Source organism: Colobus angolensis, unplaced genomic scaffold (assembly GCF_000951035.1).
Source record: "Colobus angolensis palliatus isolate OR3802 unplaced genomic scaffold, Cang.pa_1.0 Scaffold181, whole genome shotgun sequence".
NCBI lineage: Eukaryota > Metazoa > Chordata > Mammalia > Primates > Cercopithecidae > Colobus > Colobus angolensis.
Window position 1 is genome coordinate 39,468 of NW_012114944.1, and position 15,962 is coordinate 55,429.

Here is a 15,962-nt window from a genome sequence, read left to right on the forward strand (position 1 = left end):
GGCATGTGCCACCACGCCCGGCTAATTTTTGTATTTTTAGTAGAGACGGAGTTTCTCCATGTTGGTCAGGCTGGTCTCGAACTCCTGACCTCAGGTGATCCGCCCACCTCAGCCCCCTAAAGTGCTGGGATTACAGGCGTGAGCCACTGCGCCCGGCCTCCCTTGTCTTTTTAAAAAAATTTTACCTGAGACTGGGAGAATATTAGAAGTGTGTAATCAGGCAGCCAAATGCTCTAGTAAGAATAATGATATCTTGAGGCAAGCTGCAGTCTAATGTAATGAATGCATGTTAGAAATCGACTTTATTATTTCCTATCTGAAATGAATTGATACATAATAGGCCATATGTGATGTGTCTAGTGCAGCGTATCTCTATGGTCCACGTGTACTTTCAATGACAAGAATAAACAAAACTGGGAGAAATGACCAGATTTTAAATTATCATTTCACAAAGTCACGTTTCACAAAATATATTGAACTGAAGTCTTTCCTTGAAGTTGTGATGCCAGTTTCCTGTTGGAGCAGAGATTGGTCTCAGTGACTATGTGGCCTGAGGCAGGGCCTGAGGCTGGGAGGTCCAGCAGCTCAGGCAGGAGAAACGTGTGAGACTAATGGGAGCCAAGTAGGCACTTTGGTGAGAGACAGAGATGCTGACTCATGCACCGTGAGATGTGTGCATGGCTGAGATCACATGTGTCATTTGCTTACCTGTGCAATGTGTGTGGGCACGTGACTGTGACACATCTGTTACTCAGTGAGCAGGACAGTGCTGTTTGTGGTAGGTGGTCCACACGTTAAATGGATGAGCACACAGCTTTTCACAGGTGGAATAACTGTCTCAAAGGATTTCCCTCAGTTGTCATACGGCCTGAAATCTCTCTTAATTCACTGGGCAGAGACACTGTGTTCAAGTGGCCCAAATGACAATGTCAGTATTTTACTGATGACATTAACAGTGATTAACACCTCAGAGAGGAGCTGTTGGTGGGTGTTGTCCTTGGTCATGAGCAGATACCCAGAAAGCATGGGACAGAGGAGCAATGTGAGCTGTGGTGGCCTGGCGGGAACCTGGATGCTGGAAGGGAGCTCTGGAAGATGTTGGGCTGGGCTTTGGGGATGGGGTTGACTATTATTTTCCAGTTTCCACCTCCCCAGAACCAGTCCTATCTACCTTTCAGGAGGAGTGCCACTCCCTCTTCCCAGATGTATGAAACACAACACACACACACACACACAGCACACACACACACACACACACACACACAGAGGTTAGTAACCCTTTCAAAGCCTTCAGACACACCCGTGTATATTTTATATTGTGTATATTTTACCAAGTTTCCCTGTCCTGCATCTTCTCTTCCCCTAATGCCTATCTTGAATCCTGTTCACTCTTCCCCATATGCTGCTGGTACAGACTGTATTGGTGATCACATACCGAGAACCCCCAAATCCTGAGTATCAGGAATTCCAGAATCGTCTGCTGATAAGAGCCCGGGAAGACTTTGGTGTGGAGCTGGGCCCTTCCCTGGTAAGTAGATCTCTCCCTTCCTGAGAATCAGGCCAGGCTTTGGGGAAGGGCTTCTCTCTCAAACTCAGCATCAAGTCTTGGCTGTGGAGCAAGCCCAACTTTGGGGAGTACCCACTTCCATCCAGGATTTTTCCTTCTGCTCTAGGGAGTAGTTAGGAAGGGATGGCACTTTAGGAATGAGAGGAGGGAGAAAGCAAACCAGTAGAGAGACTAGGTAGAAGGGAGACCCCAGAGAGTGGGGAAGGGACCTTGCAGGACATTTGGAGAGTACTGCTGAAGTTGCCACCCCCAGATGAACCTCATCGCTGGCTGCTTCTATGATGGGATCCTGCTATATGCTGAAGTCCTGAATGAGACAATACAGGAAGGAGGCACCCGGGAGGATGGACTTCGAATTGTGGAGAAGATGCAGGGACGAAGATACCATGGTAATGAAGAGGGGTCGATGGGGGTCTGAGGGCTGATGTCAGGAATAGAGTGGGCTGAAGAAGAAACAGATGTGAGGGTCACCACAGCTTTAGTGGGGGTTAGTGAATGTGGCAGAGGTGCCCACACCTCAAGATCAGGGAGGGGCAGACTCTGAGGGAGCCGTAGGCATGGGTGAGTGGGAGAGGAGCCCAGGGTAGAACTCACAGTAAGGACACTCTTTTCTATCTTAGGTGTAACTGGACTGGTTGTCATGGACAAGAACAATGACCGGGAGACTGACTTTGTCCTGTGGGCCATGGGAGACCTGGATTCTGGGGACTTTCAGGTGATGGGGGAGGAGGCAGGGAAGAGACTGTGGCCTTGCAAAATCCAGCTTTCAAGGGTTCAGTGGGGGCAGAACCAAAAGTACTAGAGGAGGGACTTGTTTTATCTGCTGGTGCTGCATCCTGGCTGGGTGGTAGGCTGGGGAGAAAAGCAGCAAAACAGCTGGGGTCTGGGGAGGAGGCTGGTGGGAGTAGGCCTGTGGGCCCAGCTTTTTGCTTCCTTACAGCCTGCAGCCCACTACTCGGGAGCTGAGAAGCAGATTTGGTGGACGGGACGGCCTATTCCCTGGGTGAAGGGGGCTCCTCCCTCGGACAATCCCCCCTGTGCCTTTGACTTGGACGACCCATCCTGTGATAAAAGTGGGTGTGTGCAGGGACTGGGAGCAGCCTTCCTCCCTTTGCTTTCCATTCATGGTCTCCACCCTTACTGACCCTCCACTCTTAACTGTGCTTCTGCCTTTACGTCTGCATCCCTCCCTCATTTCTTCCTACTCCCAAGGAATCTGTCTATGCACCTATGCACCCCATTCTCCATTCTGCCAAGTCCACACACAGTCTTCCTCAGGGTCTCTATCTCCCCTTCAGCTCCACTTTCAACTCTGGCAATTGTGGCTCTGGGCACAGGAATCACCTTCATCATGTTTGGTGTTTCCAGCTTCCTAATTTTCCGGTGAGTTCTGTGTTTCCCGCTGACCTACTCCCTACCCCCACTGCCACACAGCCTCTGGCTGAAGCCAGGTGGTCCCTATAATGTGGGATAGGGTAGCGGGTTTCTTAATTTGCTGGTTGTTTCTTAGATCCAACAGTGTCTTCCTCTGTAGCCTTTCTCTTTAGTTGTCTTTTAGCCTAGGTGTTTGTTCCACTTTTGGTTCTAGACTGGATATACTAACTAGTGTTCTTCAGTGGGGTTAAGATCAAAGGTGAATTTTCCATTGGTCTTCTTTTAGGAAAGAACTTTCACCCCCAATCTCTGTGTTTGTTAGTGAGCATAGGGCATGTGCCAATATGCCGAGAATGCAGCCTTATCTTCCAGCCCTGTCTCTTAAGTGTAACAGTTGCAGCTTCAGGAGCTGCAGGGAAGCCCCTGCAACCCTGCTGTTGGCTTGGGGGTGGCAGGATTTGGCTTGCCGGTCAACTGAGGTGTGCAGTCCTTACAGAAAGCTGATGCTGGAGAAGGAGCTGGCGAGCATGTTGTGGCGCATTCGCTGGGAAGAATTGCAGTTTGGCAACTCAGAGCGTTATCACAAAGGTGCAGGCAGTCGCCTCACACTGTCGCTGGTGAGCCCTTGTCTCAGCTGTCCCTCTGCCTCCCTCTGAGTTCCTGTCCCTTCTTACCCTGGATCTCTCCCAGCACATTGGCTTGTAATGATAGCCCCTGCACTACCACCATCATCTAATGTTCCTTTCATCCTTCCGCCTCCATGTTGCCCTTGGCCCCAGCGGGGATCCAGTTACGGCTCGCTCATGACAGCCCATGGGAAATACCAGATCTTTGCCAACACCGGTCACTTCAAGGTGAACAGTCATCTGCTTGTTCTGGTCCCCACCATTTCATCTTGTCTCATCCCCATCTGCCACCTCTGCCCCTGCACCTCTGCCCCTCATACCCCCCTCTCTGTGCCCAGCTGAGCTCCTGGATGCTTCCACTGCTCTCTAGCATTTCCTTGCACCCAGAACTTCTGATATTCATTTTCCTTTCCCCTTTCACTCCCGCCATCAGGGAAATGTTGTTGCCATCAAACACGTGAATAAGAAGCGCATTGAGCTGACCCGGCAGGTTCTGTTCGAACTCAAACATGTATGTAACGGAGGATGGGTTGAGGGTGAGGGGTAAACAGGGATGGGGAAGAGGAGTGGGGAAAACTACAAAATAGTAAAATTGGCTAGACGGGCAAGGGGTTGATTTATAAATGATTTTAAAATTGTAGATACAACTAAGAGAAAGGTCCTCGTATGTAGTGGTAAGTTTCTGTATCTAATTTTTAACTCTTCCAATTTTCTTATCCTTCCCATTGTTTTTTTTCTGCCAGATGAGAGATGTTCAGTTCAACCACCTCACTCGCTTCATTGGAGCCTGCATAGACCCTCCCAACATTTGCATTGTCACTGAATATTGTCCTCGTGGGAGTTTACAGGTGAGAGATAGGTGTAGGAGATTATGGCAGGGGTGGGGAGGATAGACCCAAAGTTATACTGACTCTATGTCAGGTGACAGCTAGTGGGACCAGGACAGACAATCTATTCCATGTCACTTACCAGGATATTTTAGAAAATGACAGCATCAACTTGGACTGGATGTTTCGTTATTCACTCATTAATGACCTTGTTAAGGTGAGTCTTCCCCACTCCTTAAAAGTTCATCCACTTTAAATCACTTCCACTGTTCTTTGATTGTGGTTTTTCTCCTTCTAGTCCTCTGAAAGTCCTGTTCTCTCATCTCCCCTTATTCCCATGGGGGGGGTAATAATGGGTAAACAAGGAGTCTGGAACTCATAATTGGGAGAGTGAGTTTTACCTGCCACAAGGAGTCCTGTGCCTGTAGAGAGTTTCTGTCTTTCTGTCTTAAATATCTCAGGTCTCTTTCCATCATCTCTTTTACCTCCAAAAGCTCATAAAATGAGTGGGGTCTCTGAACATATTTATCTCCTATATTTCCTCTCATTATTTACTCTCTGACCAATATTTGGCATGTCTGCCCTTTTGTTCAGAAAACTGAAATTTAAAAAAGGAACTTTTACTAGTAGAACTAAGAGAAACCAAGGAAGATTGTACTAAAAACCTTTGGTACTCTTCTGTTATACTAGGTTTCAGCTATGTTCAAATGACTCAGAGGCTCATGGATTTGTGGAACATAAATTAGAATCTTGCAGGAGTTGGACAGGTTTTCTGAAATAAGTCTCATAGCCAGTGAGCATCCTAGTGGATCACCCCATGCTGTATTTGAAGCTAGCTTTGGTTTTCTGCTAAATTCTCATGAAATTATTTAAAAAGTATTTTTTTGTGTGTGAAAATTTGCTATCAAGTGAGAGATAAAATATTAGTAAAGCCAATGTCATGCTCAACTAGAGGTGTGATGATAAATATAAGAAAAACATGACTGTTGAGAGAATAGTGATTTGGTGGAAAAGTGATTTACAACAAAGCCAGAAGCCTAATCCTGTGATTTTTGAAGGCATCCTTTGCACAGTTTCCACACAAGTAAATTCACAACTTCAGAGATTCCCAAAAGTTTTGTTGATACCAAAAGAAATAAAAAGGAAGAGTTCATAGAGATTAGAGATTAGACATTAGAGTTATGAATTAAGTCCAGAGCTAAACATTTAGACAGAAATGTTTTTCATTAGCATATTGAACCTTGTATCCTCTTTCTGTCTCACCTGAACTGACTTGGGTGGCTCCTAGGGTTTCATTTTTTGGGGAGCATCATTAAGACTTTTTTTTCTTTTTCTTTTTTTCTGAGACTGGGTCTTATTCTGTCACCCAGGCTAGAGTGTAGTGGCTAGATCACTGCTCACTGTAGCCTCGACCTCCTGGGCTCAAGTGATTCTCCCACCTTAGCCTCCTGAGTAGCTGGAACCACAGCGTGTGCTGCCGTGCCCAGCTCAGTTTTGTATTTTTGGTAGAGATGGGGTTTCGCCATGTTGCCCAGGCTCATCTTGAACTGCTGGGCTCAAGTAATCTGCCAGCCTTGGCCTCCCAAAGTGCTGGGATTACAGGCATGAGCCACTGAGCCCGGCCTTTAAGGCCATCTTTCAGCTCTTCGGAGGCAAATGTTCTTCCCTCTCTGGACCCACGGAGCCAGCAGTTTTAGGCTTCTGCACTGGCTTAGCAGATTTTGTCCATTTTCCGGGTTTTTCTGTTTTATGATGTTCTGCACTTTCTCTCTGATCCAGCATTCATTCCCTCTAGTAGATCTTATTCCTCCTCTACCCGGACTTGCCCACCTACACATGGTTATGCATTAAAGTTTACAACTGGTCTTCCTTGGTGTATCCAGCTACTCTTGATACCTGGGTCTCAAGTCATCTCTTTCTAATTAGTAGCCAGGTATCTGAGGCCACCATGGGTGTCATATCATTTTGGTCTTTACCCAAGTTCTGTTTTCTTCACTAATCAGAAGATTGACTGCCCTTTCCAGGGTAGTCATTGGTAGCTCCACTTATCCATCTTTTTAAGCATTTTCCCTGTCCCTGGTGGCTGGGTGCCTGTGTCCTGCTTATGATACCAGGAAGAGATGACTCTTCTGTTCTTCCTGCTTCCTTGAGTGGAAGCTGCAAAGGATGCCTTCCAAAATCAGTTTATTATTTTTGTGGACCTAAGATCTGTAGACAGCTAGCCAGCGCCCATCTCATGGAGAGAGGGTATTCTAAGCCAGATATGATCCAGTCCCATGACTTGATCTGTACCCTGCAGGGCATGGCCTTTCTCCACAACAGCATTATTTCATCGCATGGGAGTCTCAAGTCCTCCAACTGTGTGGTGGATAGTCGTTTTGTGCTCAAAATCACAGACTATGGCCTGGCCAGCTTCCGATCAACTGCTGAACCTGATGACAGCCATGCCCTCTATGCCAGTGAGGCCCACCCCCACAACCCACTTTATATATTGCTGCTCTTTCCACCTAGGGATGGTGGGAGAGGGAGGTGGAGTGACAGTAATATAGGGATGAGCCCAGGTGGGCTTGGGGGTACCCCATTTTGGGGGACCTGGCCAGCCTGTTTCCTCTTTTCAGAGAAGCTGTGGACTGCCCCAGAACTGCTCAGTGGGAACCCCTTGCCAACCACAGGCATGCAGAAGGCTGACGTCTATAGCTTTGGGATCATCCTTCAGGAGATAGCACTTCGCAGTGGTCCTTTCTACTTGGAGGGCCTGGACCTCAGCCCCAAAGGTAAGAGTCAATCCACTACCCACAGCCTCTTCTTCCTGGGGGAACTCAGTTCCTCATCCAAACCTTTGATCACCCTCAGAGATTGTCCAGAAGGTACGAAATGGTCAGCGGCCATATTTCCGACCAAGCATTGACCGGACCCAACTGAATGAAGAGCTAGTTTTGCTGATGGAGCGATGTTGGGCTCAGGACCCAGCTGAGCGGCCAGACTTTGGACAGATTAAGGGCTTCATTCGACGCTTTAACAAGTGAGAGGGCATTATGGGGCAGGGGCTTCCCAGGGACAGAAGCCTCATTAGTCCTGGTGCATGAAGTGTGGCAGGTGGGACCCTGAGGTTGGGTTGGATAGGAAGTCCTGGGAGTCTTCAGAATCTTAGAGCAAGTGCCATATCCTGGCCTCCCCACAGGGAGGGTGGCACCAGCATATTGGACAATCTCCTGCTGCGCATGGAACAGTATGCCAATAACCTGGAGAAGCTGGTGGAGGAACGCACACAGGCCTATCTGGAGGAAAAACGCAAGGCTGAGGCTCTGCTCTACCAAATTCTACCCCAGTGAGACTTTGTCCCCCTTCCTGAATTTTCCTTTGGGATTCTGCTCTGTTGGGCTCTGCCCCATCAGGCACCTGAGAACTCGCCTCCCTACCCTCAGAATGCTGCTGGCCACAGGGAGTCCCCCTGGATATAGATTTGTTGCCGTCATTCTGTCTTTGCATCAGCTGTGCTGCCTTCTTACTGGCTTCCCATCCCTTCTTACAACACTGCTCTACCATGCCCTTGCTTCAGCAAGTGTATGCAAAACAGTCCCAACTTGAGACAGCTCCCATGCACAGGGATCCCCTCAAAAGCCCCCGCCACTTGTGTGCCTTACCTTGCATTAGACTGTAATGTCTTCCCAGCCACTTTCCTCCCTCCCACTTGCAAAGCCCAGCTTTCTTGTTTCAGCTCATATCTGCTGCAGCCACATGTACCTTCCCTCTCTCTTCTGCTCCTACTCTCTTGGAGTTTGGCTCACACAGCACCCTTGCTTCCTAGTTCAGTGGCAGAGCAGTTAAAACGGGGAGAGACTGTACAGGCTGAGGCCTTTGACAGTGTTACCATCTACTTCAGTGACATTGTTGGCTTCACAGCATTGTCAGCAGAGAGCACCCCCATGCAGGTGAGAGCCATGGGTGAGAGGTGGCGGGTGGGGTTGGGTGGGTAGGGACCTGGGGAAGCCTCATTGATAACAGGGAAGAAGAGTTTGTTCTAGAGTTCCCACATCTTGTGATGGCTCGTGGGTTAAGAATTCTTAGAAAGTTGGGTACAAGTTTCAGGGCCTCTGCTTTTCTATCCCTTTTAGGTAGTGACACTTCTTAATGACCTGTATACCTGCTTTGATGCCATAATTGACAACTTTGATGTCTACAAGGTGAGAGCTGGGGCGGCTCTTCAATAGAAGACTCTTTAATAGAGACCCCCTTTGAAAGCCAGTCTCCCTGAACCCCACACACCTTACCCACCCCATGATCAGTTTTCCCTCCAGGGGCCCCAGCATCCTGGTGCTGGAGTGTTCTTTGTAAACAGATGTAGCTCCAGCACTGTCATTGTACACTCCAGTCAAATTTCTTGTGAATCCTTTGGTTTCCCTAATCAGAACCATCATGAGATTTAGCTCCTATCTCCCTGGAGTATAAATACAGCCTATCCAACATTTCTCTCCAGTCTTCTCCAGACATGGAAGAATCATATAGGATGTGGGTTGAGACTGATTTAGTGGGGTGAGGGAAAATACATTTTAAAAAGTAAAACTTTTTGTTGAAGTCATTGAGTTGGATTTATTGTCCTTGGGAGTAAAAATCATCTGAATTTGAATATTGGCTTGTTACTAACTGTGTGGCCTTATAGGTAAGTAACAGAATTTCCCTGAGCCTCAGTTGTTTTATCTGTAAGATGGGAATAATAGATTTGTTGTATGGAAAGTGCCTAACATTGTTTGGCATGTGGCAGAACAATGACATTCATTCTCTTACATACCTTTGGTACAATTACCAACATCAAATGCCTGCTTTCCTCCTCTCTGACAGTTTGGGCTGTCTGGTCATTTCATTGGGCCTGCTTTACCTCCTCACCAGCCTCTGTCCTCTTGAGTTTAGCCTGTTTTCTTGCTTCCATTTCCTGATGGCAGAGCCTATTTGTCCATGTCCTGCTGCAGACAGGGTGTTCATTCATTCAGCAAATATTTACTGAGTATTCACCAGGTGCTGGGTGGAGAAAGAGGACTTAAAGATTCCCTTGACATCTCATCTCCCCTAGACTCTCAGGACCATGGCACTTATTTTCTAGTCAATATTCTGGCCTCCAGGATGTCAGGATGATTAATCATGGTGTCCAGCTTGTCTCCCTCTACTCTTTCCCCTTCCCATGGATACAAATAGAGGTGACCTTTTAATCCCCCTCTCAATCAGGTGGAGACGATTGGGGATGCTTACATGGTGGTATCTGGCCTCCCAGGCCGAAATGGTCAACGGCATGCACCAGAAATTGCTCGTATGGCCCTAGCATTACTAGATGCAGTTTCTTCCTTTCGCATCCGCCACCGACCCCATGACCAGCTGAGGCTACGCATAGGGGTCCATACTGGTAAGGCTGACTCTCACTTCAGCCCTAGTCTCCACCTTTCCCAGACTCTCCCAACCTGTTTCTTCTCATAGGGCCAGTCTGTGCTGGGGTTGTTGGCCTGAAGATGCCCCGTTATTGTCTTTTTGGAGACACAGTGAACACTGCTTCTCGAATGGAGTCTAACGGTCAAGGTAAGACACTAGCCCTCAACCCCACTGTTGGCCTCAATTTATCTTGCCATTTTCTTCTTTTCATAGTTCCTCCAATCTCTTAATCTGAGAGACCATAGTTCCTTAGTGTTGCATCCTTGGGCATATTTTGGTTCTAATAGATATGCATTGGGAGGTCTGGGAGCTTCCCTGGAATGGTTGGTCGGGCACGGTGCTATACAGTATCACCAATTCTTTGCCTTTTCTTTGATTCCTCTTTCCACCATGCTCCCTATCCCACCCACCCCAGCGCTGAAGATCCATGTCTCCTCTACCACCAAGGATGCCCTAGATGAGCTAGGATGCTTCCAGCTAGAGCTACGGGGGGATGTGGAAATGAAGGTGATGGCAGGCCATGGGGAGGGAGGCATGGGAAAGGGGGGTGAAAGTGATTATGGGAATCATGGGGAAAGAGAGGGAGACAAAGGGACTAACGCTGAAGCATCTGAATCATGTCCACTCTCCCACTTCCAGGGAAAAGGAAAGATGCGAACATACTGGCTCTTAGGAGAGCGGAAAGGACCTCCTGGACTCCTGTAAACCCCCATTCTTCCCAAGTCAGACAGTCTCCTGCTGCTGGTACCTGGGTGGGCAGTGGCCACCATGTCTGTACACACCAGAAATGGACATTCTCATATGTAATGGAAAACAGCCACAAAAAACCTACCTTATATGGAAGTTGTAGCCCTCTGCAGCTCAGCCCTGTACATATACCTGTCCCACTCTGGCTTGGTCCCCTTCCTCCCTACTTTCTGTAAATATCTGTATCTAAACCAGAATATTTTGGTCAAATATAAAACAATAATAAAAAAAGTTCTGATGTCATAGTGTGGGATGGGGCAATCCCAAGCAAGGAAAGGTTGTGGGGTATGCACGCAGTGACTCACAGAATCACTAAATTAGCAGTCTCGGGATGAGAGAGAACCCTTTATGTAAAGCCTCTTCAAGTACAGTGAGAATTAACTTCCTCCTGACCTCTCTAGTGTAGACAGAAATAGATTCCATATTCCATATCCCACTTCCCTCCTCACCCCTGACAGGAGTCATTCACCCCCTCCACCACCCAGCCTTCCTCCCTTACAGGAAAGGGAAGAGATTTCTCCCAATTGGTGGGGGTAATTCTCAGGTTCATAGGGCAAAAGTTGCCCCAGAGACAAGGGAACTGGTGTTGAGAAGCTGCAGTTCTTCCGGAAAGGTGTATCCAATGTCCTGATGTTACTGACACCCTGGAGGAGTGCCAGGATGAGGATGGATCTCGCTTTCCCCAAGCCAGAACAAAACAACTCTGCCCTACCTTTCCTGCCCCACTCTGCCCCCAACACCTCGTCACCCTCACACACCGGTAGCTGTGGTGCCCTCTGTATCCAGAAGGTCTCAGGCTGCTCCTGGCGGTAGTCGTGAGGCTGTGAGGGAGGGTACTGAGTAACTCCTGGCCTTCAGCCCTCTCTCTCAACCTCTGGGCCCGGTACTTGACCACAGCCGGTCAGAGCCCAGCTGTGCAAGTGGCAGGGGGTGGGGAGTAGGTTCTCACCTTTGTTGGGGCAGGAGTCCCTGATTGCACCAGCTCCATTCGGTAGTCATGGTGTGTCACAGACTCGACCTCAAAGAGCTTCCTTGTGGGTTCCTGTTCTGCCTGTACCTCTTTACTATGTAGCCCGAGAGGTGTCAAGGCCATTCTCACCCAATTTTTCTCCTCCCCATCCCTCTTCCCTTTTACCCAATCCCTTACCAGATCTGATGCTGCAGAAGCATCTCCAGCATGGCTTCACGCTTCCCTGTGAGAGGGCGGAGAGTGGGCAGGGTGGGCCTGGTTAAGAAGGAGGCCCAGAAGAAACTAACTTGAGAAAAGGAAGAAAGACCTTGGAGTTCTGCCCTTATATCCACTGGACAATCCACAGCCCCACCAGCAATTCCTTCCTCTTTTTCCCTCTGACTATTGGACTCGTTCTGGCCTACACTCTCTCACATTTCACACCTCGAAGTGGCCAATAGACATTTCCTGGTGGCTGGTAGGAGTCTTTCTGGGTGGTGCTGCGGGGCATGGGTGACTTTAGTTGCATAGTCAGCAGTCCCCGGTGTCCGTGTCGGAAGAAAAAACTCTCAGAGCCATCCTGCATGCTTGGGACTTGATCCAGGTGGTTGGTGGCTCTCTGTGGATCCCAAGTTGAATGACTATAATATCCCTTCTGGTACCCACCCTTACGTAAACCACTGCCTCCCCTAAGAAACTGAGGGCAGCCTTCAAGAAAAGGGAGCAGGCCAAAACTTTAATACCTCTTCCTCCCAGTTGTAGAGGAGGCACTGGCCCCGTGGCAATATTTCATATTGAATTTCATAGTGAATTGTAGGCTTCCCTTTAATGTCTGGGGGTTTCCATAGTCCTCGGGCACCCGGTTCTAAGACTTGCAAAAATTCCCAAGGTGGTTGTTTCTGGGGCTCCCAGGGGCAGTGCTGACTCCAGGAGGTATAGTTAGGGACCCGATCTGCCCAGAAGTTTCTGAACCCTGGAGGAATATAGGGGCTGAGCTCAGAGTCAGGGCCAGTGCCTGGACCAGGCCCAGAGGCAGGACCAGGATGAGAGCCAGAGCCATGACCAGGACCAGAGCCAGGACCAGGACCAGAGCCAGAGACAGGGACAGAGCCACAGCCAGGACCAGAGCCAGAGCCAGAGCCATGGCCAGCACCTGAGCTGGAGCCAAGAACAGGCCCAGAGCTAGAGCCTGGAACAACGCCAGAGTTAGAACTATGGTCGGTTGTACTGCAAGGGTCCTGAGCAATACAGGAAACATAGACGGGCTCAAAGCCAAGACTCCCATGGGCTCTATTGTGGGTAAAGCTGGGTCCCGCACAGGGCTCCCCAAGAAGGCTGGGGTCAGAGGATGGCTCCATGAACTCAGAGCAGGGAGCTGGGGTCTTTGTAGATAATGCAGCTGCTTTGGTGGTGGTGAAGGCTGCAGTAGCTGCAGCAGCTGATGCAGCCGCTGCAGCTGCTGCGGTTGCAGCTGCCAGGGCCGACCTAGGACTGTCATCTGAAGAAGGAAACGGTTCCGAAGTGGGCTCCAGTCCTTCGGAGCTGGGCTGTATGTCTAAAGATCTGAAAGAAAGCAAACACAAGGCTGTCAAAAGCGAAGCAGAGGAAGTCCGCTGACCTTCCTCGTCCCCTTCTGCCTGCAGCCAGAGCTGCGGCTCTCACCGCGACCGCGATCCCTCCGTAGACTCGTTGGTCTCCATCTTCAGACTCCAGCTACCGGGTTGCTATAGAGACAGCAAACAACTCCTGGAGCCTGCGCAGAAGTAGAGCTAGGCGGACTTGCAGGTGGGGGTGGAGGCAAGTCCTCTGCGGGGCGGAAGTCTTCAGCCTAGTGCTGTCAGGGAGGACCGCTTTCCGGTCCCAGCGGCAATCCGCCTCAGATCGGGTTTTAGGGTTCCGCTGGCTTAAGACCTCGCCCTCCACGCCCGAACAGTCTTTGCGGTTTTCTAAGGTGATGCTTTATGGGAATATGTTGTAAACAGGCACAGGCCTGTGGCATTAGGGAACAGCCTACTTGGTGTTTGCAGAGAGGCAACAGTAGCTTCCCTTTAGTTTGCTTAGTTCATTCTCAAAAGTGAGTAGGGTCTTTAACAAATGTTAAGGTTGAAAATAAACAAACTAGCTTGAGCAAAATGGTGAGACATGGAATAGTGAAAAGGCAGCCGCTTTTGTTTGGGTGATTACTCCTCCTCTAATAAAAGATTCTCATATTGACAACCCTCCTCCTAAGCCCCCTTAGAACCCGGTTTGACCTCTGAAGAAGGGCCAGGATGGGCTTTCAGTTTCTTCCTACTCATTTAGGCTCATTCCTACTGTTAACTTTTCTAGAAGCTTGACCTAGGGTGGTCCACTTGTCAAGAAGTCTTATATATCTGCAGGCAACCTTTAACCACAGGTTGGACCCTCCTCAGTGTCTTTCACTCAGACCAGTCAAGGGGCATCATAGCCCTGAGTCAGTTTTCTTTCCCCTTTGTGGTATAAAATTTTATATTAAAGACAGGAGAGCATAATTAAGGGATAACAGTTTTATTAGCATCACAGGGTCAATTTTTCCCTTTCCATCCAAGCATCCAGAGTCTGGTGTCCTTTGGTCAGTTGGCAGGTTCAACCTGGAGGCCACTGGAGCTGCCGGCCCCCAAGTACATGAATGTGCAGATGATACACAGATTGTGCACCCAGCTTCCCATCGTTGATCACTGAAATTGAGCTTGGGGTTAGGGAGTCAGGATCATGGCAGAGGTCAAAGAATGAAGATCATATTGAGAAGCAGGAATGAGAATTCATAGGTGAGGGACCAAGGGCCAAAAGTCACTCACCAAGTCGGTATCCATCTCCCAGGCCCTCGGCCTTTGCTATCTTCTTGGCCACAAGGAGTAGGTGTCCTAGAAGCTATAGGGAGAGCAGAGGGACATAGGTGGTTTCATTCATAGGGAGCAAGACCTCTAGCTGGGTCCAGGGCTCTTCCCAGCCAAACCCTGGCCCTGTTCTTCCCACCTGCTGGTCTTCTTCTTCAGCCTGGCTAATCCGAGGAATGGGCTTCTTAGGAATGACCAGGAAGTGCACAGGAGCCTGAGGGGCCACATCACGGAACACAAGACACTGGGGGCAGTGATAGGCCAGAGGCCACATTACTTCAACAGGGTGGATGGTATCTACAACATTCCTAAGGGGATGGGTCCTAAGAGCACCCCACCTGCTGGTCCTCATAAAGAATGTCAGCTGGGAGGCTCCTGTCCAGGATCCGGGAGAAGATGGTTGGGGCTGCTCCCCCAGGAGTTGCCTGTTGGGCCTTGCCCACTTCATTCCCATCAGTCACACCTGCAGCTCCTCGGACCTGAAGGTGGATTGACCATATTCAAAGAAGGGAGCTGGCAGAAGCTGTGCTCTGGTAGTTGTTAACTTCGTCCTTCTAAGAACCTATTCGTGGTTCCCACCCAGGAGGAAAATCCCTGAATTTCAGAGCACCAGCAGCAAAGGGTGGGGCCAGATGGTGCTGGACCTGGTTAGATAACAGGCAGTATTATTATCCAGGATTCAGCAGTGCAGTTGATTCCTGCTCACATGTCTATGAAATATAGCACTGTTTAGGGAAAGGATCTAGAATGAGATACTGCGGATTTTGGTCTCAGTTTCTATCTTACCACACCACTGAATTACCTCAGATAAATTCCTTCTCTCAGCTTCTAAAATAAAGGGTGGTTTCCATAATCTCTTACGATGGCTTGAATCTCTTTCCACTCTCACCTTGTTAGTACATTTCCACTTACTTCCGTTACTTGTTTTCTGATCTTTAAGCCTTGTCGCTTGTTTTATTTAGGTTTTAATGCAATCACCCTGTTTGACACTAGTTGACCCCTCATCTGGGTGTCACATGTGAGTCTGAATTTTAACTCTTGTCCCTTGAATGAGTGGAGGTAAGTGTTCAGCTAAGTGACCTCTGCTTCCCTAGCCCCAGGGGACTGCGGGTAAGGCAGTCCCAGTTTCCAGGGGTTTCAGAGAAGGCTGACGTCAGTGCATCACGCTGGGGGAGAATGGGACGGAATGAATTCTCTGACCTCCGAGCCGCTTCTGGCAAGTGCAGAAGAGAGGTTAATACTAGTGCTCATTAGGAGGCCAGAGGCCTGACGAGGGCAGAGCACTGGCTCCAAGAAGAGAAGGCTCATTTCCTGCAGGGGGCACCGGGCCAGCTGGGCTGCAGGCAGTGAAAAGAGGCGGCAGCCGCTGCAGTGACCCTGTCCCGACCTCGGCGACCGGGCCTGCGCAGGGCGGGGATCATCACTAGCTCGTTCTCTGCAGCCACCAGTCCGACCTCACCGCACAGCCCCGGAGCTTGTGCCTTGGAGGGGTAGAGGCCACAGGCAGGACCTCTGCGCGGCTCTGCGCGCCTTCGGGGGCCCTGGCCCCGGATGGCTTCGGGGCCCGCAGGACCCCCTACTCGCTCCCGCGCCACTTCT

General features: G+C 49.4%; 3 protein-coding genes across 3 annotated transcripts in view; 1 reads left to right on the plus strand and 2 right to left on the minus strand.

Annotated features, from left to right (window-relative positions):
* The window catches only part of NPR2 (natriuretic peptide receptor 2), a 17,776-nt gene extending 6,974 nt beyond the window's left edge, over window positions 1–10,802 (plus strand). Inside the window, exons 3-22 of the mRNA XM_011939383.1 lie at window positions 1,415–1,528; window positions 1,821–1,956; window positions 2,188–2,282; window positions 2,508–2,640; window positions 2,866–2,950; window positions 3,438–3,558; window positions 3,721–3,795; window positions 4,001–4,078; window positions 4,311–4,415; window positions 4,540–4,611; window positions 6,694–6,853; window positions 7,013–7,168; window positions 7,248–7,416; window positions 7,576–7,722; window positions 8,203–8,326; window positions 8,510–8,578; window positions 9,615–9,789; window positions 9,861–9,959; window positions 10,228–10,319; window positions 10,452–10,802. Of these exons, the coding sequence (XP_011794773.1) occupies window positions 1,415–1,528; window positions 1,821–1,956; window positions 2,188–2,282; window positions 2,508–2,640; window positions 2,866–2,950; window positions 3,438–3,558; window positions 3,721–3,795; window positions 4,001–4,078; window positions 4,311–4,415; window positions 4,540–4,611; window positions 6,694–6,853; window positions 7,013–7,168; window positions 7,248–7,416; window positions 7,576–7,722; window positions 8,203–8,326; window positions 8,510–8,578; window positions 9,615–9,789; window positions 9,861–9,959; window positions 10,228–10,319; window positions 10,452–10,517 (2,271 nt within the window). The 3' untranslated portion in view covers window positions 10,518–10,802. The remainder of the gene's footprint in view (window positions 1–1,414; window positions 1,529–1,820; window positions 1,957–2,187; window positions 2,283–2,507; window positions 2,641–2,865; window positions 2,951–3,437; window positions 3,559–3,720; window positions 3,796–4,000; window positions 4,079–4,310; window positions 4,416–4,539; window positions 4,612–6,693; window positions 6,854–7,012; window positions 7,169–7,247; window positions 7,417–7,575; window positions 7,723–8,202; window positions 8,327–8,509; window positions 8,579–9,614; window positions 9,790–9,860; window positions 9,960–10,227; window positions 10,320–10,451) is intronic.
* Window positions 10,803–10,883: 81 nt separating this feature from the next.
* Window positions 10,884–13,208, minus strand: SPAG8 (sperm associated antigen 8). The gene is given in 7 exon segments (XM_011939381.1): window positions 10,884–11,203; window positions 11,318–11,380; window positions 11,509–11,623; window positions 11,707–11,752; window positions 11,953–12,127; window positions 12,252–13,071; window positions 13,165–13,208. Coding segments are annotated over 7 exon segments (1,446 nt in total). The 3' UTR covers window positions 10,884–11,020.
* An 810-nt stretch (window positions 13,209–14,018) lies between these two features.
* Window positions 14,019–15,962, minus strand: part of HINT2 (histidine triad nucleotide binding protein 2) — a 2,314-nt gene continuing 370 nt past the window's right edge. The window contains exons 2-6 of the mRNA XM_011939510.1: window positions 15,751–15,960; window positions 14,702–14,847; window positions 14,503–14,607; window positions 14,325–14,397; window positions 14,019–14,204 (exon numbers count right to left, since the gene is read on the minus strand). Coding sequence (XP_011794900.1) covers window positions 14,113–14,204; window positions 14,325–14,397; window positions 14,503–14,607; window positions 14,702–14,847; window positions 15,751–15,960 — 626 coding nt within the window. The 3' untranslated portion in view covers window positions 14,019–14,112. The remainder of the gene's footprint in view (window positions 14,205–14,324; window positions 14,398–14,502; window positions 14,608–14,701; window positions 14,848–15,750; window positions 15,961–15,962) is intronic.